The sequence below is a fragment of the Melospiza georgiana genome, chromosome Z (genome assembly GCF_028018845.1).
Source record: "Melospiza georgiana isolate bMelGeo1 chromosome Z, bMelGeo1.pri, whole genome shotgun sequence".
In the NCBI taxonomy this organism is placed as follows: domain Eukaryota; kingdom Metazoa; phylum Chordata; class Aves; order Passeriformes; family Passerellidae; genus Melospiza; species Melospiza georgiana.
This window is the reverse complement of record NC_080465.1, coordinates 21220713-21246889: the sequence shown is the minus strand read 5'-3', so window position 1 is coordinate 21246889 and position 26177 is coordinate 21220713. Positions and strand designations below refer to the sequence as shown.

Here is a 26177-nt window from a genome sequence, read left to right as displayed (position 1 = left end):
TTCCTTCCTTCCTTCCTTCCTTCCTTCCTTCCTTCCTTCCTTCCTTCCTTCCCTTCCTTCCTTCCGCCACTTCCTCCACTTCCTTCCTTCCGCCACTTCCTTCCTTCCGCCACTTCCTTCCTTCCTTCCGCCACTTCCTTCCGCCACTTCCTTCCTTCCTTCCTTCCTTCCTTCCGCCACTTCCTTCCGCCACTTCCTTCCGCCACTTCCTTCCTTCCTTCCGCCACTTCCTTCCTTCCTTCCTTCCTTCCTTCCTTCCTTCCTTCCTTCCTTCCTTCCTTCCTTCCTTCCTTCCTTCCTTCCTTCCTTCCTTCCTTCCTTCCTTCCTTCCTTCCTTCCTTCCTTCCGCCACTTCCTTCCTTCCTTCCTTCCTTCCTTCCTTCCTTCCTTCCTTCCTTCCTTCCTTCCTTCCTTCCTTCCTTCCTTCCTTCCTTCCTTCCTTCCTTCCTTCCTTCCTTCCTTCCGCCACTTCCTTCCTTCCGCCACTTCCTTCCTTCCGCCACTTCCTTCCTTCCGCCACTTCCTTCCTTCCGCCACTTCCTTCCTTCCGCCACTTCCTTCCTTCCGCCACTTCCTTCCTTCCGCCACTTCCTTCCTTCCTTCCGCCACTTCCTTCCTTCCGCCACTTCCTTCCTTCCGCCACTTCCTTCCGCCACTTCCTTCCGCCACTTCCTTACTTCCTTCCGCCACTTCCTTCCGCCACTTCCTTCCTTCCTTCCGCCACTTCCTTCCTTCCGCCACTTCCGCCACTTCCTTCCGCCACTTCCTTCCGCCACTTCCTTCCTTCCTTCCTTCCGCCACTTCCTTCCTTCCTTCCGCCACTTCCTTCCGCCACTTCCTTCCGCCACTTCCTTCCGCCACTTCCTTCCTTCCTTCCGCCACTTCCTTCCGCCACTTCCTTCCGCCACTTCCTTCCTTCCGCCACTTCCTTCCGCCACTTCCTTCCTTCCGCCACTTCCTTCCGCCACTTCCTTCCTTCCGCCACTTCCTTCCTTCCTTCCTTCCTTCCTTCCTTCCTTCCTTCCTTCCTTCCTTCCTTCCTTCCTTCCTTCCTTCCTTCCTTCCTTCCTTCCTTCCTTCCTTCCTTCCTTCCTTCCTTCCTTCCTTCCTTCCTTCCTTCCTTCCTCCTTCCTTCCGCCACTTCCTTCCGCCACTTCCTTCCGCCACTTCCTTCCTTCCTTCCGCCACTTCCTTCCTTCCGCCACTTCCTTCCTTCCTTCCGCCACTTCCTTCCTTCCGCCACTTCCTTCCGCCACTTCCTTCCGCCACTTCCTTCCGCCACTTCCTTCCTTCCTTCCTTCCGCCACTTCCTTCCTTCCTTCCTTCCGCCACTTCCTTCCGCCACTTCCTTCCGCCACTTCCTTCCTTCCTTCCTTCCTTCCTTCCGACACTTCCTTCCGCCACTTCCTTCCGCCACTTCCTTCCGCCACTTCCTTCCTTCCGCCACTTCCTTCCGCCACTTCCTTCCGCCACTTCCTTCCGCCACTTCCTTCCGCCCCTTCCTTCCTTCCTTCCTTCCTTCCGCCACTTCCTTCCTTCCGCCACTTCCTTCCTTCCTTCCTTCCTTCCTTCCTTCCTTCCTTCCTTCCTTCCTTCCTTCCTTCCTTCCTTCCTTCCTTCCTTCCTTCCTTCCTTCCTTCCTTCCTTCCTTCCTTCCTTCCTTCCTTCCGCCACTTCCTTCCGCCACTTCCTTCCGCCACTTCCTTCCGCCACTTCCTTCCGCCACTTCCTTCCTTCCGCCACTTCCTTCCTTCCGCCACTTCCTTCCTTCCGCCACTTCCTTCCGACACTTCCGCCACTTCCTTCCTTCCTTCCGCCACTTCCTTCCGCCACTTCCTTCCGCCACTTCCTTCCGCCACTTCCTTCCGCCACTTCCTTCCGCCACTTCCTTCCGCCACTTCCTTCCGCCCCTTCCTTCCTTCCTTCCTTCCTTCCGCCACTTCCTTCCTTCCTTCCTTCCTTCCTTCCTTCCTTCCTTCCTTCCTTCCTTCCTTCCTTCCTTCCTTCCTTCCTTCCTTCCTTCCTTCCTTCCTTCCTTCCTTCCTTCCTTCCTTCCTTCCTTCCGCCACTTCCTTCCTTCCTTCCTTCCTTCCGCCACTTCCTTCCTTCCTTCCTTCCGCCACTTCCTTCCTTCCGCCACTTCCTTCCTTCCGCCACTTCCTTCCTTCCGCCACTTCCTTCCTTCCGCCACTTCCTTCCGCCACTTCCTTCCGCCACTTCCTTCCGCCACTTCCTTCCTTCCTTCCGCCACTTCCTTCCGCCACTTCCTTCCTTCCGCCACTTCCTTCCGCCACTTCCTTCCGCCACTTCCTTCCGCCACTTCCTTCCTTCCGCCACTTCCTTCCTTCCTTCCGCCACTTCCTTCCGACACTTCCTTCCGCCACTTCCTTCCTTCCTTCCTTCCTTCCTTCCTTCCTTCCTTCCTTCCTTCCTTCCTTCCTTCCTTCCTTCCTTCCTTCCTTCCTTCCTTCCTTCCTTCCTTCCTTCCTTCCTTCCTTCCTTCCTTCCGACACTTCCTTCCGACACTTCCTTCCGACACTTCCTTCCGACACTTCCTTCCTTCCTTCCGACACTTCCTTCCGACACTTCCTTCCGACACTTCCTTCCGACACTTCCTTCCGACACTTCCTTCCGACACTTCCTTCCTTCCTTCTGACACTTCCTTCCTTCCTTCCGACACTTCCTTCCGACACTTCCTTCCGACACTTCCTTCCTTCCGACACTTCCTTCCTTCCGACACTTCCTTCCGCCACTTCCTTCCGACACTTCCTTCCGCCACTTCCTTCCTTCCGACACTTCCTTCCGCCCCTTCCTTCCGCCCCTTCCGCCCCTTCCTTCCTTCCGCCCCTTCCTTCCTTCCTTCCTTCCTTCCTTCTGCCACTTCCTTCCGCCACTTCCTTCCTTCCTTCCGCCACTTCCTTCCTTCCTTCCTTCCTTCCTTCCTTCCTTCCTTCCTTCCTTCCTTCCTTCCTTCCTTCCTTCCTTCCTTCCTTCCTTCCTTCCTTCCTTCCTTCCTTCCTTCCTTCCTTCCTTCCGCCACTTCCTTCCTTCCGCCACTTCCTTCCTTCCGCCACTTCCTTCCGCCACTTCCGCCACTTCCTTCCGCCACTTCCTTCCGCCACTTCCTTCCTTCCGCCACTTCCTTCCGCCACTTCCTTCCGCCACTTCCTTCCTTCCGCCACTTCCTTCCGCCACTTCCTTCCTTCCTTCCGCCACTTCCTTCCTTCCGCCACTTCCTTCCGCCACTTCCTTCCGCCACTTCCTTCCTTCCTCCCTCCCTTCCTTCCAACCCTTCCTTCCTTCCGCCACTTCCTCTTTCTCTCTCTGTCCTCAGTGTTTTGCACTCATGCTTTGTCTCCTGTGCATGTGCACTTCGACTTTTGTGTGTGCTTTGCCACTCTGTCTCCCACAAATGCATTTTGCGGCTTTGTCTTTTGTGCTTTGCAGTCATTGTGTCGATTTAGGCATTTTACTCTCCTAGTCTCTCTTCTTATAGTGTCTAACATTCTTCTCTCTCATGCATTTCCATCTTTCAGTTTTTTTCTCCTTGGACTTTGTCTCATGACATCTTTCTGTCTTTCACTATCCCCTTTGTGTCACTTGCTGTCTCATTCTTTGCCTCACTGTACTTCTCTCTCCTGCTCACTCACTATCCCTTCTTCTCACTCACACCCCCAACCATTCCTCTCCCTCCTGAAATTTCCGTCTCACTCTGCATCTCTTTTTGCCTCCCTTTTCCCCATCAATCTGTGGTCTCTTTGACCTCTGTCCTTCTCTTCCTTCATCTCTTCTGCTGTTTCCTTTCTTTCTGCCTCCATGAGATGGGCTTTTCCTCTCTCATTTGTATCTCTGCCCTGCAGCTTTTCTTGTCTTCCAGACATATTTTGCCTCTCACTCACTTCACTTGCATGATGTTTTTTCCCATGTTTGCCTTTTTACATTCTTCCTTGCTTTGCCTTTTTCACTTTCTCCATTCCTCATGTGCTTTCCCACCTCTTTGACACATTCTTGCATGCACTTTCCCTTCATGCTTTCATTTCCTTGCTTGTGCTTTCCCTACACTGCTTACTATTTCTTGCTCTTGGCATTCCACTGCCTTCCTTTCTCTATCCATCTGTCTCTTGGGCTTTTTCTTTGTCTTAGATGTGTTTTCTCTCCCTCCCCTCCGCACAAATTACCTCTCAGTCTCACTCTCTTCTTCCCTTTGTGTAGCTTCTGCTTTTGTCTTTTCTTGTCTTAGGCTTTCTCTGGACTCCTCTTTGCATTCCACTAGTCTCTATCCTTCCCTGTTTTCCCTCTTAGCAGTGTGCTTTTTTCAGTCAATTCCCTCTTGCCTCTCAACCTTTGCCTCCCTCTTGGCCATGTTTTCCTCTTCCCAAAGAAACTGTCTCATTTTTGTAGAGGCGCTTTCTCTTCCATTCTGATCAGCCTTCTCTTTCACAGACCTTGCCCTCCTGTTTAAGGTTGTAAACTTAAACACATCTGCTTTCTCTCGCATACATAACATCTCAAACACACGTTGCTTCTCTCTTGGTTTGCTTTTCCCTTATGTTTTGGTGAATGTTCACGCTTTTATATATTTCTTTTCTGTTTTTCTGTGTTCCTCACTTTTTCCTCCCTGCTGTCATCCTGTTGGCTTCTCTTTTTCTTGCTTTCACTTTCCCTGTGTATTTTTCTCTCTTCTGTCTCCAAATTCCCTCCCTCCCTCCTTTGATCTTCCCATTTCCCTACTCTCTTTACCCTCCTTTTACTCTATCTCAGATGTTTTCCCTTTCACATTCACTCTCTCATATGGTCTTCCCTATTTACTTTCTTCACCTCTCTCTGCTTCTGACATGTCCTTTGTCCCTCTGTCACATGCTTTGACTCTCTTGAGTGTTGTTACTTTGTTTTGCACTTCCCTCTTCTCACTCTTTCTTCTCTCTGTCATTCTTTCCTCCCCTTTGGTTGCTTTTCCATGTCAGACACATTTTTCTACTTTGATGTGCTCACTTTCCCTCTTGCTCATGCTTGCCATCTCTTGCTTATACTTTCCCTACCCCTGATCTCTTCCCATTCCCATGCCATTCAGGCACGCTTTTCTTCCCTGATGTGCTCGTTCTCCCCTTTCCTCACAGATTTCTCTCAAAGGGAGCTGAGCAGGTGGTCTCCTTCCTCTCAGCAGCCATTCAGACACAGGGAGGTGCAGAGGTGCTATCAAAAGAAGGCTCTAAGGAGCATGGTGAACAGGGTGTGGCCTGTGTTTGAGGGAGCAGCGTGGCAGTTTGTGCAGGCAGGGTGGCAGTCATCCTCCTAGTGGAGTTTTTATTTTGGTTGGTTGGTTGGTTGGTTGGTTAGTTTTGGGATTTTTTCAGCAATGGTCTCTAAACGATGCCATAGCTAGAAAAAGTGTGCCAACCCAAACAGAACCCCCCAACACATCTGTCCAGACCCTTTCCTGTAAGGAGTGTTTGAGCCTGTGAGAAGTACCAAAGGATGGATGATGCCTGCCTGCAGTGTGAACAGCTGAATGATCTCCCCTGTCTGGTGGTCAAGCTAAGGAGGAAGTCGAAAGACTAAGGAGTATTAGGGAAAGTGAAAGGGAAATATTGTGGAGTTTCACCCTTCCATCTGTGAGAGAAGCCCACCAGGAGCTAGAGGACTCCTGAGCCTCCTACAATCAGGCAGAAGGAGGAGACCTAGTAGAAGAAGGAGAATGGAAATGGGTTCCTTCTTGGGGACTTAATAAAAAATTCTTCCTGACCCTCATTACCTGCCCAGGTGCCACTTCAGAACAGGTATGAGGCCTGGATCCAGAGAGTCAGCCAGATGATATTGAAGAAAATAATCTGCCTGGAGAGCCTCCAGGTTACATTTCATCTGTCAGATGGATCACTAGCATTAAAAAGAAAAGTAGTCATAGTAGGTGACTCCCTTCTGAGGGGAGTAGAGGACCCTGTATATTGACCAAACCCATCCTACAGGGAGGTCTGCTGCCTCCTTGGGGCCCAGGTATGGGATATCACCAGGAGACTCCCTGGGCGGATTCAGCCCTCTGATCACCCTCTGCTGATACTCCAGGCTGGCAGTGATCAGACTGAAAAGAGGAGTGTCAGGGCAGTTAAAAGGAACTTCATGGCTCTGGGTCAAGTGGTTGGTGGGGTAGAGTGGTGTTCTGCTCAGTCCCTTCAGTGGCAGGGCAAATGATGAAAGAAACATGCGAACCCACATTTTCACCAAGCAGGCTGGTGCCATCAGCAGAATTTTGGGTTTTTTGATCATGGGGCTGCTTTTACAGGACATGGCTTGCTGGAGTCAGATGGGCTTCATCTGTCTATTAAGGGCAGGATTCTAGCCCATGAATTGGCAGGACTCATTTAGAGGGCTTTCAACTATGTTCAGAGGGGGAAGTAGATGCAACTAGGCTCTCCACAAACAAGCCCATGGGTGGTAAGCCTGAGTCAGGGGTGAAGTCAGCAGCCCAGTTGAAGTGCATGTACACTAATGTGTGCAGCGTGGGTAACAAACAAGAGGAGCTGGAAGCCATGGTACAGCAGGAAAGCTGTGACTTTGTTGCCATTACAGAAATGTGGTGAATCGACTTGCATAACTGGAGCGCTGCAATGGATGGCTACAACATCTTTAGAAGGGACAGGAAAGGGAGAAGAGGTGGAAGGGGGTAGCCCTGTATGTTAGGGGGGCTCTTTACACCACAGAACTTGAGATTAATGATGATAATGTTGAGTGCCTATGGTTAAGAACCAAGGGAAAGGCCAACAAGGCTGACATCCTGGTGGGAATCTGTTATACACCACCCAACTAGGATTAAGAGGTGGATGATATTTTCTATAGACAGCTGGAAAATGTTTCACAATCACCAGCCCTTGTTCTTGTAGGTGCCTTTAACCTTCTGGGAACTCAACACAACAGAGTAGAGGCAGTCTAGGAGGGTCTTAGAGTGTGTGGAGGACAACTTCTTGTCGCAGCTGGTGAGCAAGCCTACCAGCAGCTAGACCTGCTGTTTGCAAACAGAGAAGGGCTGGTGGGAGCTGTGGTGGTTGGAGACCACCCAGTGCTCAGTGATCATGGAAATTACAGTTTTCAGTATTTGGTGAAACAAGGAGCGGGGGGTCAAGTCCGCACTGGACTTCCAGAGAGCAGACATTGGCCTATTCAAGAGACTTACTTAGAGAATTCCTTGGGAAGCAGCCCTTAAAAACAAAGGGGTCCAGGATGGATGGGTATGCTTCAAAGCAGAAATCTTGAGGGCACAGCAACAGGCTGTCCCCTATGTGCCAAAAGATGAGCCATCGGGGAAGATAACCAGCCTGGGTGAGCAAAGAACTTGTGAAGGAGCTAAGGAAAAGAAAGAGGGTGTATCACCTTTGGAAGGAGAGTCAGGTGTCTCAGGAAATGTTTAAGGGAAATGTTGCTTATTTGGTCATGTAGAAAAAAAATTAGAGAGCCAAAAGCCCAGTGGGAACTCAATCTGGCTACTTCTGTGAAGGAAAATAAAAAATATTATTTTTAATACATTAATGGCAAAAGGAGATGCAAGGATAACCTCCATTCTCTATTAGATGTGGAAGGGAATTTAGTAACTAAAGATGATGAAGAGGCAGAGATACTTAACACCTTCTTTGCCTCAATTTTTAACAGAAAGGCAGGTTGTCCTCAGGACAGCTATCCTCCTGGGCTGGTAGATGGGGACAGGGAGCAAAATGGTCCCCCTGTTATCCAGCAGGAGGCACTCAGAGACCTGCGGAGCCACTTAGATGCTCACAAGTCCATGGGCCCTGGTGGCCATCGCAGGGGGAGGAGGGAGCTGGCAGATGAGCTTGTGAGCCTCTCTGCATCATTTACCAGCAGTCCTGGCTCACTGGGGAGGTTCCAGATGACTGGAAGCTGGTCAGTGATGTCCATCCACACAAAGGGCAGGAAGGAAGATCCAGGACACTACAGACCTGTCAGCCTTACCTCTGTGCCTGGCAGGAGAATGGCACAGATCATCCCAAGTGTGGTCACGTGGCACCTCCAGGATGGCCCAGGGCTCAGATGCAGCCAGCATGGATTTAGCAGGGGCAGGTCCTGCCTGACCAACCTGATCTCCTTTTATAACCAGGTGACCCACCTGGTGGATGAGGGGAAGGCTGTGAATGTTCTCCACCTGACCTTCAGCAATGCCTTTGACACCATCTGTCCACAGGACTTCCACCCCTGGAAAAGCTGGCAGCCCATGGCTTGGACAGGAGCACTCTGCTGGGTTAGGAACCAGCTGGATGGCCGGGCCCAGAGAGTGGAGGTGAATTGTGTCACATCCAGTGGGTGGGCAGTCACCATGGTGTCCCTCAGGGGTCTGTGCTGGGGTCAGTCCTGTTTCATATCTTCATTGATGATCAGGACAAGGAGATTGAGTTCACCATCAGTAAATTTGCAGATGACATCAGGCTGGAAGCAAGTATTGATCTGTTAGAGGGTAGGAGGGCTCTGCAGAGGGACCTGGACAGGCTGGATAGATGGGCCGAGTCCAAGGATATGAGGTTTAACAAGTCCAAGTCCCAGGTCCCAGACTTGAGTCACAACAGCCCCCTGCAGCACCACAGGCTGGGGATGGTGTGGCTGGACAGGGCCCAGGCAGAAAGGGACCTGGGGGTGCTGGTCCGCAGCCAGCTGGACATGAGCCAGCAGTGTGCCCTGGGGGCCAAGAAGGCCAAGGGCTCCTGGCCTGTGTCAGGAATAGTGTGGCCAGCAGGGGCAGGGAGGTCATTCTGCCCCTGTACTGGCACTGGTGAGGCCACACCTCGAGTGCTGTGTCCACTTCTGGGTCCCTCAGTTTAGGAAGAATGTTGAGATGCTTGAATGTGTCTAGAGGGAGGCTGGTGAATGGTCTGGGACACAGGTCCTGTGAGGAATGGTGGGAGAGCTGGGGTTATTTAGCCTGGAAAAAAGGAGGCTCAGGGAAGACCTTGCCTCTCTCTACAACTGCCTGAAAGGTGTTTGTAACCAGATAGGTCTCTTCTCCCCAGCAACAACTGACAGAACGAGAGGACACAGTCTTAAGCAGCGCCAGGGGAAGATAAGATTAGATGTCAGAAAAAAAAAAAAATTCACTGAAAGAGTGATTGGGCACTGAAACTATCTGCCCAGGAGGTTGGTGAATTCACCATCCTTAGACATGTTTAAAGGAAGACTGGATGTGGCGCTCAGTGCCATGGTTTAGTTGATGAGGTGGTGTTAGTTCATAGGTTGGACTTGATGACCTCAAAGGTCTTTTCCAACCTAGTTAGTTCTGTGATTCTGTCATTCTCCCTAAGTATCCCTCTCTTTTCCCTTTGTTATCCCTTTCCCTTTGGCTCTGTCATTTGCCTCTTCTACTTTTTTTTCCTCACACTTGCCCTTTCACAGGCTTCCCACACCCTTTTCCTCTCTGTGTGTCTTTTACCTATGTGTGGTGCACCTATCTGTCTCAACAGCCTCCCTCTCAGATGCATCCTCCTCACTCTCATGTGTTTCCTCTCTCACATAAATTCCGTCTGTCATGCTTACATTATCTCCCATGTATGCTTTTTCTTGCTTGCTGTTCTCATTCTCTGGCACTGCCCTCTCTTACGTGTATTGCTATTCTCCATTTCTGTGTCTTCCTTCCTCTCTTGTGTGCTTTCTGTCTCACAAAATTACCCTTCCTGTTTGCACTTTCAATGCCACTTGTGCTTTCTGTCTTGTCTAGTGTCATTGTTCCCTGTCTTGCTGTCACTATACCTTTGTCTCGTTCCTTCTCTTTTTCTCTAGCTTTCCCTTTCTCCTCATTTCCCTCTTTCTTATTGTCCTCAGTTCCCCCTTACTTCTCTCTTTCTTCAACTTCCACCCTCTGTCACTTGCCTTGTCTTTCTCACACACTTTCCCAGCAGTATATGATTTGCTTCCTTCTCACCTGCCGTGCCTCTCTCTGTCATGTGCTTCCCCATAACTTTTCATGATTTACTGATGTCATGTTCTATTCACCTTGCACTTTCTCACACCTCTTCCCCATCTTCACCTCATCCATATTCCCTCTGTCACACACATCTTCCCTCATGCTGTCATTCAGTTTTATTGTCTGTCTGGTATGTGGTTTTTGTCTTGGACGTGCACTTTGTGCTCACTCTCTAATGCTTTGCTTCCCTTGCATGCTTTTTCTTCCCCTTGTGTTATACTGTTTCCTTTTTTTATCTTGTGTTAAGTCTTTCTCTCTCACTAACCTCCTCTCTCACGCTTTCTCACCTTTCTCACATTTTAACTCTTGGATTTCCCTTTTGCTTATCCTTCCAGCCTCTGTCTAATGCTTCCCCCCCTAGCTTGCTACTTCCCTCTCTATTGCTCTCTGTCCTTGTCCCACTTGCTGCCCTTCACACTTCCTCTAGCTTTACATTTCTCACAGTATGTTTCCCTCTCTGGCCTATGCCCTTACTGCTGTCCTCAGTGTTCATGTCCTCTCTCTTGAGTGTGCATTTTCTCTGTCTTGGATGCTCTTTGACCCCTTCGCTTGCATGTCTTCACTTATTTGTGTGTATCATCTTTCTCTTGCACACCCTTGCCCTCTGTCCCTTTGCTCTTCTGCTGCCCCTCTTTCTTGCATTGCTATACAAAGCACACAGTTCTCCTCTCCTCTGCTTGTACTTCTTCTCTTACTCCTACTGTCAATTTCCTGTGCCCCTTTCCTCCCTCTCTCTCATGCTGCCCCTTTTCATCATTTATTATCCCCTTTGCTTTCCCTTCTCCCTTCTTTCTCTTTCTCTTGTTTTCTTCCCTCTTGCACGATTTCTTGTTTGTCTCCATCTTCACTTTTCCCTCTATCATGGGCTCTCTCACTTTGCCATCTTGTAGTTTGCTCCCTTGCATGCTTCATGTCACTCACTTGCACTTCAGCCCCAGCACATGCTGTCACTCTTGGTTGTGCTTCTTGTCTTGGTTGTGCTTCTTGTGTGTCTCTCCCTCAGTAGCACTTCTCTCACTGTCTACTTGCTAGTTTCCTCTCTCTGCATTTCTCTCTCCCATAATTTAATTCATCTTGCTGCCCCCTCACCCTCCAAAATTCACCCTAACACTCCTTCTCTTGCTTCCTTACTCTTGCCTCTCACACACCTTGGCACTCACTGGCATACACAGGTTCTCTCACTCCCACATGCTCCTTCCCCATCAGTCTGTCTCTCCTGGAGTCTTTCCCTCTCCCTTCACCCCTCTCTGGACATCCCTTCCCTCCCACCCACTGTACCTTTGGCTCCCACTATCAGACATCTTTCACCTTCTTACCCTCTTTTACTTTTTCACACACTCTATCACTTTCTTCCTTGCTTTCTCAGACTTGCCTCACAGAGCTTCTTCCCTTTCTACCATGCTTGTCTTGCCTCCTGCTCTTCTGCATATGCATTTCCCTATCCCTATGACACTCCTTACATGTTTTTTTCCTTTCCTTGTGGGTTGTCTCACATATTTTGTTTCTCTTTTGTACTTCATGGCCTTTATTGCTTTCTCTTGACCACATTTAGTTTCAGTTGAGCAGTATCCCAGTCTCTCTTGCTTGTACTTTTCTAATTACATGCACACTGCCTTTTCTTACCCATGTCTTCACTTGCTCTTTCACTTCCCCTCTTCTCTTTTGCTCATGCTTTCTGTCACTTTCACACATTCCATCCCTCTTTCACACATTCCATCCCTGTTTGTTTTTATGCTTTCCTTTTAGCTAATGCTTTCAATTCCTAGAATTCTGTATCATGGCTTTACCTTGTTGCATGTGCTTTTCCTTTAGTCTGCTGCAGTTTTCCTTGCTTGCCCTTGTACACTTTGCTCCCTTGTGTATGCTACCCCACCCTCTCTACCTCATACTCTGTTGTTGATTTACTCATCTTTTAAGTTTCTACTTCCTTGCATGCGTGCTTTCCTTCTCTCTCTATAGTGTGTCCCCCTTTTTCTGCATGTGTTTTTCCTCTCTGGTACACTTTCCCCATCTCACAGTCTTACACTTCCTATCTATTGCTTTTACTTTCCCTCTCCTGGGCATGCTTTCCCTCCCTTATGCAGCCGTTTTTCTCCTTTCCAGTGCTGACTTGGAAACCTTCCATCTCATTTGTGTACTTTCCTGCTCTGTCACATGCTTGTGATTCCACATGTGTATTCCTAATAAAATTATCTTCTATGTAAATTCTCTCTCATTTTTTCATCCATTTTCCCATACCTGTCCCCTCTCTGACACCTTTTTATTCTTTCTGTTACACCTTTCCTCTCTCTTGTGCACAAACTTTCTAATCTTCTCTCTGGCGTCCCCATATGCTCACACCCACAGACACATTCAGTGTGTTCCTGGTATGCTTTCCCTCCTTTTCCCTGTTGTTTTTCATCTTTCTCCCGTACTTCTCTCATGTACTTTCTTTTCCTCAGTGTCTTGCTCTATTGCGTGCATTCCCTCTCTGACAGGCTCTTTCACTTTCCCATACACAATTTACCTCTGATTTGCTCAAGTGTCCCATGTCTCTACTGTGAATGTTTATCACTTTTACACTCTCTTGGTCTTTCTCAGTCAACATAGGTTCCCCACTCCCTCCCTTCCTTCCTTCCTTCCTTCCTTCCTTCCTTCCTTCCTTCCTTCCTTCCTTCCTTCCTTCCTTCCTTCCTTCCTTCCTTCCTTCCTTCCTTCCTTCCTTCCTTCCTTCCTTCCTTCCTTCCTTCCTTCCTTCCTTCCTTCCTTCCTTCCTTCCTTCCTTCCTTCCTTCCTTCCTTCCTTCCTTCCTTCCTTCCTTCCTTCCTTCCTTCCGCCACTTCCTTCCGCCACTTCCTTCCGCCACTTCCTTCCGCCACTTCCTTCCGCCACTTCCTTCCGCCACTTCCTTCCGCCACTTCCTTCCGCCACTTCCTTCCGCCACTTCCTTCCGCCACTTCCTTCCTTCCGCCACTTCCTTCCTTCCGCCACTTCCTTCCTTCCGCCACTTCCTTCCTTCCGCCACTTCCTTACTTCCTTCCGCCACTTCCTTCCGCCACTTCCTTCCGCCACTTCCTTCCTTCCGCCACTTCCTTCCTTCCTTCCTTCCTTCCTTCCGCCACTTCCTTCCGACACTTCCTTCCGCCACTTCCGCCACTTCCTTCCTTCCTTCCGACACTTCCTTCCTTCCTTCCGACACTTCCTTCCTTCCTTCCGACACTTCCTTCCTTCCTTCCGACACTTCCTTCCGACACTTCCTTCCGACACTTCCTTCCTTCCGACACTTCCTTCCGACACTTCCTTCCGACACTTCCTTCCGACACTTCCTTCCTTCCGACACTTCCTTCCGACACTTCCTTCCGACACTTCCTTCCTTCCGACACTTCCTTCCTTCCTTCCGACACTTCCTTCCTTCCTTCCTTCCTTCCGACACTTCCTTCCGACACTTCCTTCCTTCCTTCCTTCCGACACTTCCTTCCTTCCTTCCGACACTTCCTTCCTTCCTTCCGACACTTCCTTCCTTCCTTCCGACACTTCCTTCCTTCCGACACTTCCTTCCGACACTTCCTTCCTTCCTTCCGCCACTTCCTTCCGACACTTCCTTCCGCCACTTCCTTCCTTCCTTCCTTCCTTCCTTCCTTCCTTCCTTCCTTCCTTCCTTCCTTCCTTCCTTCCTTCCTTCCTTCCTTCCTTCCTTCCTTCCTTCCTTCCTTCCTTCCTTCCTTCCTTCCTTCCTTCCTTCCTTCCTTCCTTCCTTCCTTCCTTCCTTCCTTCCTTCCTTCCGACACTTCCTTCCGACACTTCCTTCCGACACTTCCTTCCGACACTTCCTTCCGACACTTCCTTCCGACACTTCCTTCCGACACTTCCTTCCGACACTTCCTTCCGACACTTCCTTCCGACACTTCCTTCCGACACTTCCTTCCGACACTTCCTTCCTTCCTTCCGACACTTCCTTCCTTCCTTCCTTCCTTCCTTCCTTCCTTCCTTCCTTCCTTCCTTCCTTCCTTCCTTCCTTCCTTCCTTCCTTCCTTCCTTCCTTCCTTCCTTCCTTCCTTCCTTCCTTCCTTCCTTCCTTCCTTCCTTCCTTCCTTCCTTCCGACACTTCCTTCCTTCCTTCCGACACTTCCTTCCGACACTTCCTTCCGACACTTCCTTCCGACACTTCCTTCCGACACTTCCTTCCGACACTTCCTTCCGACACTTCCTTCCGACACTTCCTTCCGACACTTCCTTCCGACACTTCCTTCCGACACTTCCTTCCTTCCGACACTTCCTTCCTTCCGACACTTCCTTCCTTCCGACACTTCCTTCCTTCCGACACTTCCTTCCTTCCGACACTTCCTTCCGACACTTCCTTCCGACACTTCCTTCCGACACTTCCTTCCGACACTTCCTTCCGACACTTCCTTCCGACACTTCCTTCCGACACTTCCTTCCTTCCTTCCTTCCTTCCTTCCTTCCTTCCTTCCTTCCTTCCTTCCTTCCTTCCTTCCTTCCTTCCTTCCTTCCTTCCTTCCTTCCTTCCTTCCTTCCTTCCTTCCTTCCTTCCTTCCTTCCTTCCTTCCTTCCTTCCTTCCTTCCTTCCTTCCTTCCTTCCTTCCTTCCTTCCTTCCTTCCTTCCTTCCTTCCTTCCTTCCTCCCTCCCTCCCTCCCTCCCTCCCTCCCTCCCTCCCTCCCTCCCTCCCTCCCTCCCTCCCTCCCTCCCTCCCTCCCTCCTCCTTTCCCTTCTGCAAATTAACAACTGCAGTCTTCTGAAAGTTGTATTCTGTCTGTTTACATTTTCTGTCTCAGAGCAATTACAATTACAGTATCACCAAAACTAGGGCATGAAAAATCCTGTTCTGATTTGTCTGTCTTCTCAGCTGGGGTCCAAAGAGGAGGAGGGTCTGCAGCTACTAATCAAGGTATCTTCATAAAACATCAGATTAATCTTGCAATTAATTACATTTTGTTCAGTGTTCCTTCTGCACTTAATGATATTAGCAGTGTTTCATCTTTTCCCTCCTTGCAGAGGTCTTAGGTCTACAGATCATGCTGTAATCCATTTTGCTTCCCAGAGGAGGTATGTGGGGCTCTGCAGTCTTTATCCCAATGCTGAGTATTGCTCTTAAAAGTAATTTGGACAAAGCTGAATTACTAAGAAGTCCAACACTCCTATAAACTTGCCTAAGTAAAAAGTGTGTATAACACTTGGGCTTAGTAAGAATATCCCTGTGTAATCCCAGAAGGCATCTCATTGCACCACAAGGAATAAAAAGTCTCTGAAGATGAATATGCTGTGCATTGTGCTAGAAAAAGCTGTGAAGAAAGTTGGGAGCAATATTCTGATACAATGCATGAATGCACAGTTCACTGAAGAAATTATTCCATTGCCCCTTTCTCTTCTGTATTTTGCATATTCCTCCCTATTTATTCTGAAACAGATTGGAGAATAGTACCAACTTTGTTTCCTCTCTTAAATCAGCAAGAGCTGCGTGATGATGTTGGACTCTGAGTTGTTATTGCTGCTGCTCAAGCACAAGCAGAGTCATTCAGAAGAGCGCTGCTGGAAAGAGAGGGTCATACTTGCAGAGCTTTGCTTATATACCTCTTTATTGTCCCTATTATACCTCTTTACCTCTATACCACTTATACCTATTTATTGTAGCAGTGTTTCTAGATATAACCTGTACTTTTGCTGGTATTGGCCTGGTCCTACTATTCTTACAAGTTTTTTTTTCCTTTTTCTCCATTACTTAACTGTTCTCCTCTGTTCCATGACCAACATAACTGCTTGGTTCTGGTAGCTATGGATAGGACTGTGCATGACATACTGTCATTCTGCATTTGTCTAGGATTTTTCTATCTTCTTTTCTCACACCTTTTCTTGAAGTTAACAAATTCTTATTGAATGTGTGTGTTACTGGGATGGCAGGAGTAATTTGAGGAGAGAGCTGTTATTTTATTTAAGTTGTAAGTTTAAAAATAGTTATTGTAGTGGAAAAACACAAGAAAGAATTGAGTCTGCCCTCAGTGCAGAAGAGTGAGAATTGCTTCACAGAACCACAAGACACCCCAGGTTGGAGATGCCCGTAAAAGATCATCTGGTCCAACCTTTTCTGGGAAGAGGAGCGTCCATGAGATTATCTAGCATGCTGTCCAGTCTTGTCTTGAGAATTTGCAATGAGGGGAACTCTACCAGATCCCTGGCAAGATTGTATCTGTAAGTGATAGTTCTCACTATAGAACATATCTTTTTTATACTGAGATGAAACCTCTCCCAGTGCTACTTGTACCCATTGCCCTATATTTTCTCCATGTACCACCTGGTGAGGAAAGCATCTCCATCCTTTGTTGCCATCTTGAAATAATAAAGTACAGGAATGCTGTGATGAAGTCTCCCTGAGCCTTCTCCATGAAGAAGAGACTTAACTTCTAATATCTTATGTTGTACAACTCTTTCATGCTCTCGAGTCCATCTTTAGAGCCCCTCCAGCCTGTCCATGTCTTTTTGGAAGGGTGGGGAGCAGAACTGAACGTGGTACTACAGGTATGGCCTGACAAGCACTCAGTAGAGTTGGGATAACCACATCTCTCCCTGCTAGTAGTGCCCTTGAGAATGCAGACCAGAACGTGATTTGCCTGTTGCTGCAGCAGTGCCCTGCTGACTTGTGTTTAGCTTGTTTTCCCCAGTATCCCCAGGTCCCTTTTGGCAGCACTATTTCCCAGTCATGTGCATCCTAGCCCACAACCCAGGTGCAGGACTTTGTGAAACTTCATATAGGTCTTGATCAGATCTCTCTGTAAGACAGCTCTCCCTTCTACTCTGTCCACTTCAACGCCCAGTTTAGTGCCCAACAGCACATTAGCAAAGGTGTTTTCAAGTCCTACCATCTAGACATAATTAATCCAGAATTAATCATGTATTTATGAAAATGTTCAGCCATTTGGGGCTCAGTAGCATTCACTGTGATACCCTACTTGTGACTGACTGCCACAGTGAGTAAAAAACACAGATTACCACCTATTCTGGCCTTGCTGGCCAGTTTCCTATCCACACTTAAATAAATTGTGCTTTACCTTTCTAGAAATGCCTTGTGTCACTGTCAATATGTCTTGTTATACTGGTATATTTTAACATGTTACATTTGAATTTAATTGAATAACTTGGACACTAACAGTCTGTTTTAAATTTCTTCAGATCCCATCTGTCAATAACAATTATCGGATGCAATTTTTCTTTACACCTTTAGCTAAGGTCATGAAGAATAACTGTTTGTTTACAAAGATGGGCAGGAAATTGTGCAGATGCACCTTAATAGAAAATCAACCTGTGATTTTCCTTGTTTTTCCTTGCATGTATGATGCCATTGTAAAATGCTTCAGGTTTTTTTCCTACTGGAAACCTTATGAAGTGTTCAGTGAATTTTGGAAGAGTCATCACAGAAAATTGACTGATGCTGGGCTTTCAAATATTTAGGGTTTGTGTTTTGCTTGTTAGGATAGTTTGGTTATACCTTACTGCAATAAAATCTGGGACAGTGTCAAAGAAGTAGACTGACTTGGTTTAGTGGGTTTTTTTTCTTTTTTGTCTTTTTTTGTTTTGTTTTGTTTTTTGTGGGGGTTTTTTTGGTTTTGTTTTGTTTTTTGGTTTGGTTTGGTTTGGTTTTTTCAGAGTTTTTTCAGGGTTTTTTTTTTGTGTGTGTATGTTTTTGTTTTGGGTTCTTTGTGTGTGTATGTGGTTTTTTTGTTTTGTTTTGTTTTGTTGGGGTTTTTTTTTTGCTTATTTTGCTGACATGAAGCTCACAGCACAACTGATTATGCCAGCAGTGAGAACAGGAAAAAACATTGATACAATTCTACTTTTCATACTCTTGATGCTGAAATCAAGAGAATTGAAGTTTTAAGTCCTAATAGCTTTTTACAGCTAAGTCTGTGTGAGAACCTGCTGAACGCTGTACTACAATCCACATGTCCTACAGTCCCCTGTAACTTACTGCCACAGACGTGACCTTGCTCAGGTAGTTGTACCTTCTCTGCCTTTCTTACTGGGAAAAAAATGCAGAGGGCAGAGAAAAATCAGTCCTCTTCAAGTTCCTCATTTCCATGGCAGCAGAATACACTTTACAGCCCTTTTATCTTGCTGGCAAGCACCATTTTTGACATCTATCCATTGATAGGGTGTGGTGACAAAAATCGTGACTTCATAGCATTAAAACTGTGGTTCTGATTGGTAGTTTCTACCAGAATTAATCATGTAAATTTCCAGAGGACTCTTGGTTCCTTTGGAACTGCTAAATATATAAGGTGTTTTTCCATGAAAATGCAGGATTGTGTTCTATAATCTAAAATAGTGTTGTAGAATTATACTAAGTGAGAATGGGACATGTGGGAGAGATACAGCAAATTTGTTCTTGCTGCTGAATTGATGGATACTTGCTTAGATCAGAGAAATTGCAGATACACATTGCAGATACACTGAGATGATGGAGAAATTTGGAATGCTACACAGCTTGTTTCTGAGTGCAACCCTTCATTAGTATGTATGGGGCAGATGAACAAAATCCTGAGTATTTTTCAGAGGACACTAAGCAGGGAGATCTTTGAAACTGCAGAATGCCTAGAAAGAGAAGTGCCACTTAATACTGTAGAAGATGTTAATACAGTAAAAATTGCCTTCAAATAGGCAAATTCAGGATCTCCAATAGGAGATAACTTAGGCAGTGATGTTCAACTAGAAAAGGGGGGGGTGGAAGGGCAGAAATGCTAGAGGGTAACTTGCATTGAAAGGACTCAGCTCATTCACAGTGAAACCCTCCACAGCGACCCTCCTCTTCCAGCCCCAGAAGAGCGACAATGCTAGGGTGTTCCACCCTCATATGCCTGCATGTTTCTATGCTGTTTATTTGGTATGGTGTGTTGGAAAAAGGGTTGGAACACTGTAAACACTGTAAAGATTATTTTAAAATTCCTTGTGGATACATTTGTAGGGCTGTTAGTGGAGATGTTTTTCTTGATTTTTAAGCTACAAAACTTGTTGCCACCAACTGCCAAGTATTCTGTATAACTACGAGACATGTTTTCACAAGAAAATAGTGGTTTGGGGTTTTTTGTTTTGTGGGGGTTTTTCCAGGGTGGATTTTTTTTTTTTACATTGTAGTTTTTTTTCTTTTTGCAAGACTTGTATTACTGAGTGGCACCTTAGAGATGGATTGTGAGGTGAAAAATCTGTTGATGGAACATCTACTACTAGGGTTTAGGATATCAAAAGAAGTGGTAAACCTATTAATATAACAGTTTCTTGGGCATATTTTACTACGCATTAAATATTTTCTGTTAAGAGACAGTTTTTGCTGAAAGCCAATGTTTTCTACACCATACTTAATGTTTGCATTCTAATTACAGCATGTCTAGTGATTTTAATCTGTAGTGTTCTTTGCTTCAGAACTCTCAAAAAATGTTTTTTCCGCGATCTCACATGAAGTTTGGATATGCTTTGTCATCTGTAACACATATGGGTCTCTCTTTCAAGTCCCCATAAGCTGACTTTCTAGATGAGATGATTATTAGAAGCTGAGTATTCCTTTTTGTTACTCCTGCATTGTGCAGAGGCCTTAATAGTGGGCTGTTTTTGTCAGAACATGGAGGTAGTTTATACCTGTCTGTGCTCTTCTCCTTTAAATAATGAAAGGTATTAGTTGCTGAAGAACGACTCAGTGTGGATTAGTTACAGTTTGATACTTTAGATGTGTCCTGTAGTCTTCCATTATTTTAATTGAAACAGCACTGAGAATTTGCAAGCTTGTTCATTACTGGCTGGTCCAGATCATAAACATGAGCATACATGGGTGGCATCCCACAGACAGCTTTCTCTGTTCTTCTGGTGAATTAGTTTGGATTAACTCAGAAACTGGCAGAACTAGCTGGATTGTCATGGTCATGTTATCAATAGCTGCCTAATCCATGGATGCTGCCTTCCTTGTGGCCTGGAGATGCTGTGTGCACCATGTCTGTAGAATGAGAAGAAGGAGCACACAAAGGACATGACTACTTGCTGTGCAAATTTTGTCCCTGGCCAAAGTAAGAGAAAAGGATTATGATGTGCTAAGTTGTTGCCTTAGGATCAGGCCAGGTAGGTCTCACTGCTTGTGCTCAGTCACTCCAGTGCTCTGTCCGCAACGATGCATGTATGAACACTTTCACCAGCTCTGAGATAAACCCAATTATTCTGCTGCTGAACCCCACTAACAGTTTAACTTTGTGGATGCAGTGTGCTTTTGCTGCCTTCTCTAAATTGCACGACTGAGTTATACAGCAAAACTGTCCAATTTTCCCTCTAAAGGTATGTGTCAGTGTTATCTTGAGAACTGAAGTGAGTGCTGAGAGCTTTTGTAAGTAGAGATATCCTGTGTTAGCTGTTTTTATGATATCAGAATACAGAAAGAATTGGATCATTGACCTGGAGATTCATCTATACGATCTATTAAGTGCATTTTTTAACTCTAGAAAATATTTTTAAAAATGCCTGTTTGTCTGACTGAAAAGCCATTTCCTCTGTTTATTCAGTGGTCATCTGACTATTACAAATACTATTTTACTACAAATACTGTTTTAACGCATATCAGCATCAAAACAGCTAAGACTGAGTGAACTGAACTTTGTTTAATCCTTGTCAATAAAATCAGTTGTTAAACATAAAGTTGGTTATTTACACAAGCTCACTGAAGATTAAGATAGTTATGCAGAAGCAAGGAGCAGTCTAATTCACTCCCAAGTCTCAGTTTTCTTGGCTAAGCAGCAAGGGAAATAGTTTTCTGTGAACTGAATATATGTTTTTCAGTCATTCATGCCTGCTGTTCTTGATTTTAAAACTCTGCTTTCATTACCTGTTCTTCCTTCTACTGAAAGCCTTGGGAATTTAGATCTTGACTTCACTGGAAAACAGGGCTGTATCCAAGTTATTTTTATTTTAAAAATAAGAAGTTTTGAAGAAATAATGGTTTATGTAAAATACTGCGTTCTGTAGCTTACTTAGTCATAAGTAACTAATTAACATCTTGCAGAAGTGCTAGCCTTGTTAAATTTTTATTACTTGGATCAAGATTAGAATTAAAAACTGGGAGGAGCAGAACAGATTCTCAGATCAGGATTTTGCTGTAAAACATATCCACTCTTTTCCAGTGTGTTCTTTTGGGAACTGCTTATGTAAAATATTTTGATGGGGAGAGGAAAATGTTCGCTTATTATTCCAGTGAAATAGTTTTTTGCTTCCTTTTATCTGAAGGGGTAAACATCTGAATTTAGTGTGAATTAATCTCAGCAGATGTATTTTGGGGAAATTAAACAGGGGCCAACCCAGCATTGCTTTGAGTTGGTGCCTCAGGAGAGAGAGGACAATCAAAGTGCAGAAAACCTCACTTCCATTTTCATCTGACTCTTGTCACCCACCAAAATACATCGATGTGGCAAATATGGTCCATGTAAGTTACATGGGGCAGACATTTCTTGGGATGCAGTGGACCCAGCTGAGCTAAGCACCTGTGACAGGAATGCAGTGTATCACTCTTGTGAGCCTTAGGATGTGGTATTTGGAGAATGTTGTTATGTTAGTTAGCTTTGTGAAGCTTTCCAATAGCACAGTTTTTATGTTGTTCTGTACAGTGTTGCTGGCTATAGGGGCAGTGGTGCACTCTGACAAGTTTAATGCCCTTTACGAGGGGGCTGCATGCTCCATCTGATTGTCTGTTGAACAGGTTAGAAGCTTTGTGAGAAGTACTGTTGTCCTGTCTTCCTCCTACCATTCAGGTTTGGTGGAACGGCACTATAAATCCAACAGGAGACAAAGCGATCTTGAAACTGCTTAATGGAAACTTTGACAATTAGAATAAAATACAATAAAGTACAGAACAATCCAAGGTTGAAGTGAACTACTGGACACCTTTATTATAATCTATGCTTACATCTGACGTACACGTTATAGGATATATAGAGGTGACAAGAACAAATTTTATTGGTTCATCATTGCATTAACAATCAGTTTCCTAAAACAAAGTGGAGATCTCTGAATACTCCTTGTGCCGTGAAGTAATGCTGCAGAGGGGGGGGAACTCAGGTGTTTTTTCTGAGTTTGTCTGAGAATGGCCTACTGTGTTTTTGTTCCCAGGAACTCTGCAGCAGTGGGTCACGGCTGTTTCTGCTACGCTCTGATGCGTTCCATCCCCGTTGCCATCTACGTTGTTTTGGTGACAGGTCTGCGCTACCACCTGTTCATATGGAGCGTCTTCTCGCCAAAGCTCCTCTACGAGGGAGTGCATGTGTTCATCACAGCTGCTGTCTGCCTGTTCTTCACAGCAATGGATCAGAACCACTCCTACAAAGTGCAAGACTGAAAATGGGTGTGTGGTGTGTGGTTCTGCATTGCAATGTCCACTGTGCCACTGGATTGGAAGAAGGAAAATACTGGCTTTAAATTGTTGTGGGGATTTTGAAGAGTAAATTGTTAAAAGAGTTGTTTATTTTAGTCAAGATCAGTCTCGTGTTAAAACTGAGTTTGCTTTAGAAATGTTGAATTGAAATAAACTGTCTTTTCAAGGATACCTTTTGTTCTATAGCTGTCATTATAGCACTTCCAAAATAACAGATTGGTGATATTACATGTTTTGAATTTGAAAATATACATCTTGATATAAATGCAGACCAGTGCCTCGTAGGCACAGAAGAAATCCTGTGTGCATATAATTTTTTTACATTCTTAGACTACAGAATCCTAAAAATGTGCAGGACTTCTAGGTGCTGTTCAAAAGATCCTGAATCCATTAGCTTCAGGGGATTTTTGTGTTTGTTTTCTTTCAAGTGGATGCATTGAAACTTTTATTGTACAAAGATCCCAGGTAAGAGATTTTGTTTTGCATAAGCAGCAAGCATTTCTGTTTAAAAGCAGCATTTTTCTTTGTAGGATGAGTGCCATCATTGTTTGTAATGGATTTCGATCTGCACTTCAGACACTGAATAAGAAACACTTATGGTCTAACAAAGTAATGAATCTTTTATGGAGTCCATTCACGGCTAAAATGTTGTTTCTTCTTATCAATGTATAAATGATAAATCAGGTCGGTGCTGCTATGCTGAACATTTGATCATGTTTTCCACACATGGATACAGAGTTTTGAGCAGTAAACAGGAAAACAGTTTAATGGATTAAGTTAGCAGCAGAATAAAATGTGTAAAAGGTCTGTTTGCAGTTTGCATCACCACCCTCCTAGTGACCTGTCTAGCCATCTCACTTGAATTAATTTCTGTAATTTCTGTAATTGCTGTAATTAATTTCTGACAATGTTGTTTTTCCTTTCTTCTGTAAAGAAGATACATGTTAATGACTATACTGACTGTCAGTATTCATGTGGGGTCTTTTTACTTCTTAGTTTTGTCCATGTTTTGTCCATCGAGTTACTCTATATTTGAAGTATATCAGAATGGAAGCAGACCTTTTAACTTTTGTTACAAATATGGAAAAATAAAGCTTTCAAGACCGATATAGCTGACAGCACAGTTAAAATAACTGATGCACTTTTTGTCTCATGTTACAGATAATGCAGATATCAAAATGTAGGCCTTTAGTTTTTATACATTAATACTAGGCCATCTTGATTACTCATAATGAAATATTTTTTCAGCTATAAAACGACTAAAATTTTCAATATACTGGCAGCATATTGCTCATTACCTGAAGGAGAGAATACTCCATCTTAATGTCCTTTACTGTGACCTGCTGGAAGATTGAAAATTAAATACTTCTAATAAATCACATTTTACTGGCAATTATGGTTATTTAAACCAGTTTGTATTTGTGAATGTACATCTACCATTTTCCCAATTCTCAATTTTTTTTTTGGTTACCTGCTGGCAAGCAGCCATGTTGGCATTATCAACATATTCTCTGTTTACTTACATTGTTAATTTGTAAGCTTCCTCCCTAAAATTCATACAGATTATGTTTATAAGACATTTAAATCAGTGGAAGAGGTTGCTAATAAAGAGATGGAAGGCATAGAGCAGAGCTTCTGGTGAACAGAATCCTAAAACAATGTGGGATGACGTTTACAAGGTCTTTTATTGCTTTCTTCTGCGTTTGTTTTTGTCTTTTGTTGTTGTTGCTTTTTTGTTGTTTGGTTTTTTTGTTTGGGTTTTTTTAGGGTTTTTTTTTTTTTTTTGGTTGGTTGGTTGGTTTCTTTTGTTTGGGTGGGGTTTTTTGTCTTTTTTTGTGGGGTTTTTTTTGCTTCTAGTATATCTCTTTTATTGAATAGTGGAATCTAAAGTATTGTGTGTGTATTAAGATTGAATTTTTTCAGATTACTTAGTTAAATGATCAGTGTCCTGCTTCCCCTCTGAAGTTGAAAGATGTCCAGATTGGATATAGGATTAAATGGCTTGGGAAAGCTGTTACTTAGGTCTTCAAGACCAGGAAAGGGGGGAGGAAGGAGAAGAGACTGCATCTCTGTCTCAAGTCAGCTCATGAGTTTGCGTGATATATGAAAGAAACATGGTGCTTTCAGCTTCAGAATCGACATTTCAATTCTATTTCACCCTTTCCCTTTGGGTGTAGGTAAATGAAATAATGCTTCATGAGCTTGTGGGCTGTAGCAATGCAAATCTTAGGCAGTGAAGGAATGAATTAGTTCCTGCTGCAGGCAACCAAGCTTTAACTGAGGGATTATGTTACAATAATTTTATTTTTAATCAACATGAAGCAAATGCCTGAATACAAATTCTTATCTCACTAGTAAGTTGTTGCACCTCACTTCTTGTCATGTTCAGCATGTTTTAAACCCTCAGACAAGGAGACAAGTGATGTGGGAGGCAGGAATGCTACTGGGGATATTTTTTGCCATTCTGAGCATATCAGTTTCTTCTGTCCAAGTCACCTGTAGTCCCTGCTCCAGTGTGGGATCAGACTGGAATTCCTTGGTAGTGCCCTGTGCATGGGCACAGACTCCTCCTTTAAATACCAGAGGAGGGATGTTTTCTCTGTTTGGATAAAGTTTTGCCATGTTAAATATTTCTGCTCAGACAGTGCAGCCAGTTACTGTGGGCTACTGCCTGCTCTGCTAGATTTCACTAGGTCACCACCAGCCAGCACAACTCAAAGCTCCTAGCTGATGTCTGGTCTGGTCCCATGGATTCGCAATGGTGAAACTTGAGCTTCATTCTTGTAAATGAATTCAGGTTTAAGAAAAAATATTAAATCTATTTGTATTTCAGGTTCTGCATAGATGTATTTCTGCTCTCTAGGAAAAGAAGCCTCCATTTTCCCTGCTTGTATATAAGCCAGCACAAAATCCACAGTGAGAACCCCAGTCTTTCCATCAGGCAGGACATGTGTGTTAGGCCACTGTTCCTCTGTGGTTCTCTCTGTAAGGGTCAGGGCAGTTTCTGGAATCTCTCACATCAGGCATTTGCAAACTAAAGATCCAAGATTTAGCTCCACAATTGCACAGTTGCAGAGGAGGAGCCACAGTTGCAAGACACCATGAAAGACTTCCTCTGAAAAACCAAAGTTTTCCTGAGTGCTTCACCAGCAGAAGTAGGGTAAGGGAGCTGTGATCCCACTGGTCAGTGGGGCAGGAGAAGGAGCTGGCTGATGTCATTAGAGGCATCCCACTCTCCTGACTGTGAAAGACTGTGTTCAGGTGATGTTTGTGAGGCTGGCATTGCACCATCTAACAGAAGTATGGAAAGTCTGGGAAATAGCCTCTCTTCAGTCCACAGGCAGATAATACAGAGGGACACTCTTTGCCAAGAGCTAGATGGAGGGAAAATGACTGAGAGGGAGTTTGCCCAATGTGTTTGGCCCATTGGTACTTGATTTCTTCTTTTAAGAGATGACAGACTCTGTGGAGAAGGGAAGAGCGTGGATGTTGAACAACTTGAGCAAGGCCTTTAGCAGGGTGTACTTGGCAGCCACATGTTGAGCTAATACATGAGTAGGCTTGAAGGATGGACTGGATCTTTGGGCTCAATGTCTCAGTCACCCCATCTCAGCCTTGTTTGTCAGAGAAGAAGTGATGTGATACTAGGGCAAGGCACTTTAGGATCGTTCTTAAGCTGGATGAGGGGAGAGACCAGAGCAAATCTGGAAATAGTACCAAGTAGGGGGACTTGTGTATATGCTAAAGGGAGGATCAGCCTTTGGAGAGAGCTTGGCATGCTGCTGACAGCCTGCGGTACAGCCTGGGCACATGTCCCTGGCTGGTGATGGTGCAGGATG

At 45.3% G+C, this 26177-nt stretch overlaps 1 protein-coding gene across 2 annotated transcripts in view; it reads left to right on the top strand.

Moving 5' to 3' along the window:
- PIGG (phosphatidylinositol glycan anchor biosynthesis class G) overlaps window positions 1–23728 on the top strand; it is a 90602-nt gene extending 66874 nt beyond the window's left edge. The window contains exon 14 of one of the 2 annotated variants that reach the window (XR_009115912.1): window positions 22077–22153. Coding sequence is in view for 1 of the 2 variants with exons in the window: in XM_058043919.1 (XP_057899902.1) it covers window positions 22077–22302 (226 nt within the window). In the remaining variant the exon portion in view is untranslated. Of the gene's footprint in view, window positions 1–22076 lie in introns of both variants that reach the window. The other variant, XM_058043919.1, reaches the window with a different exon arrangement.
- The last annotated feature ends 2449 nt before the right edge of the window (window positions 23729–26177 follow it).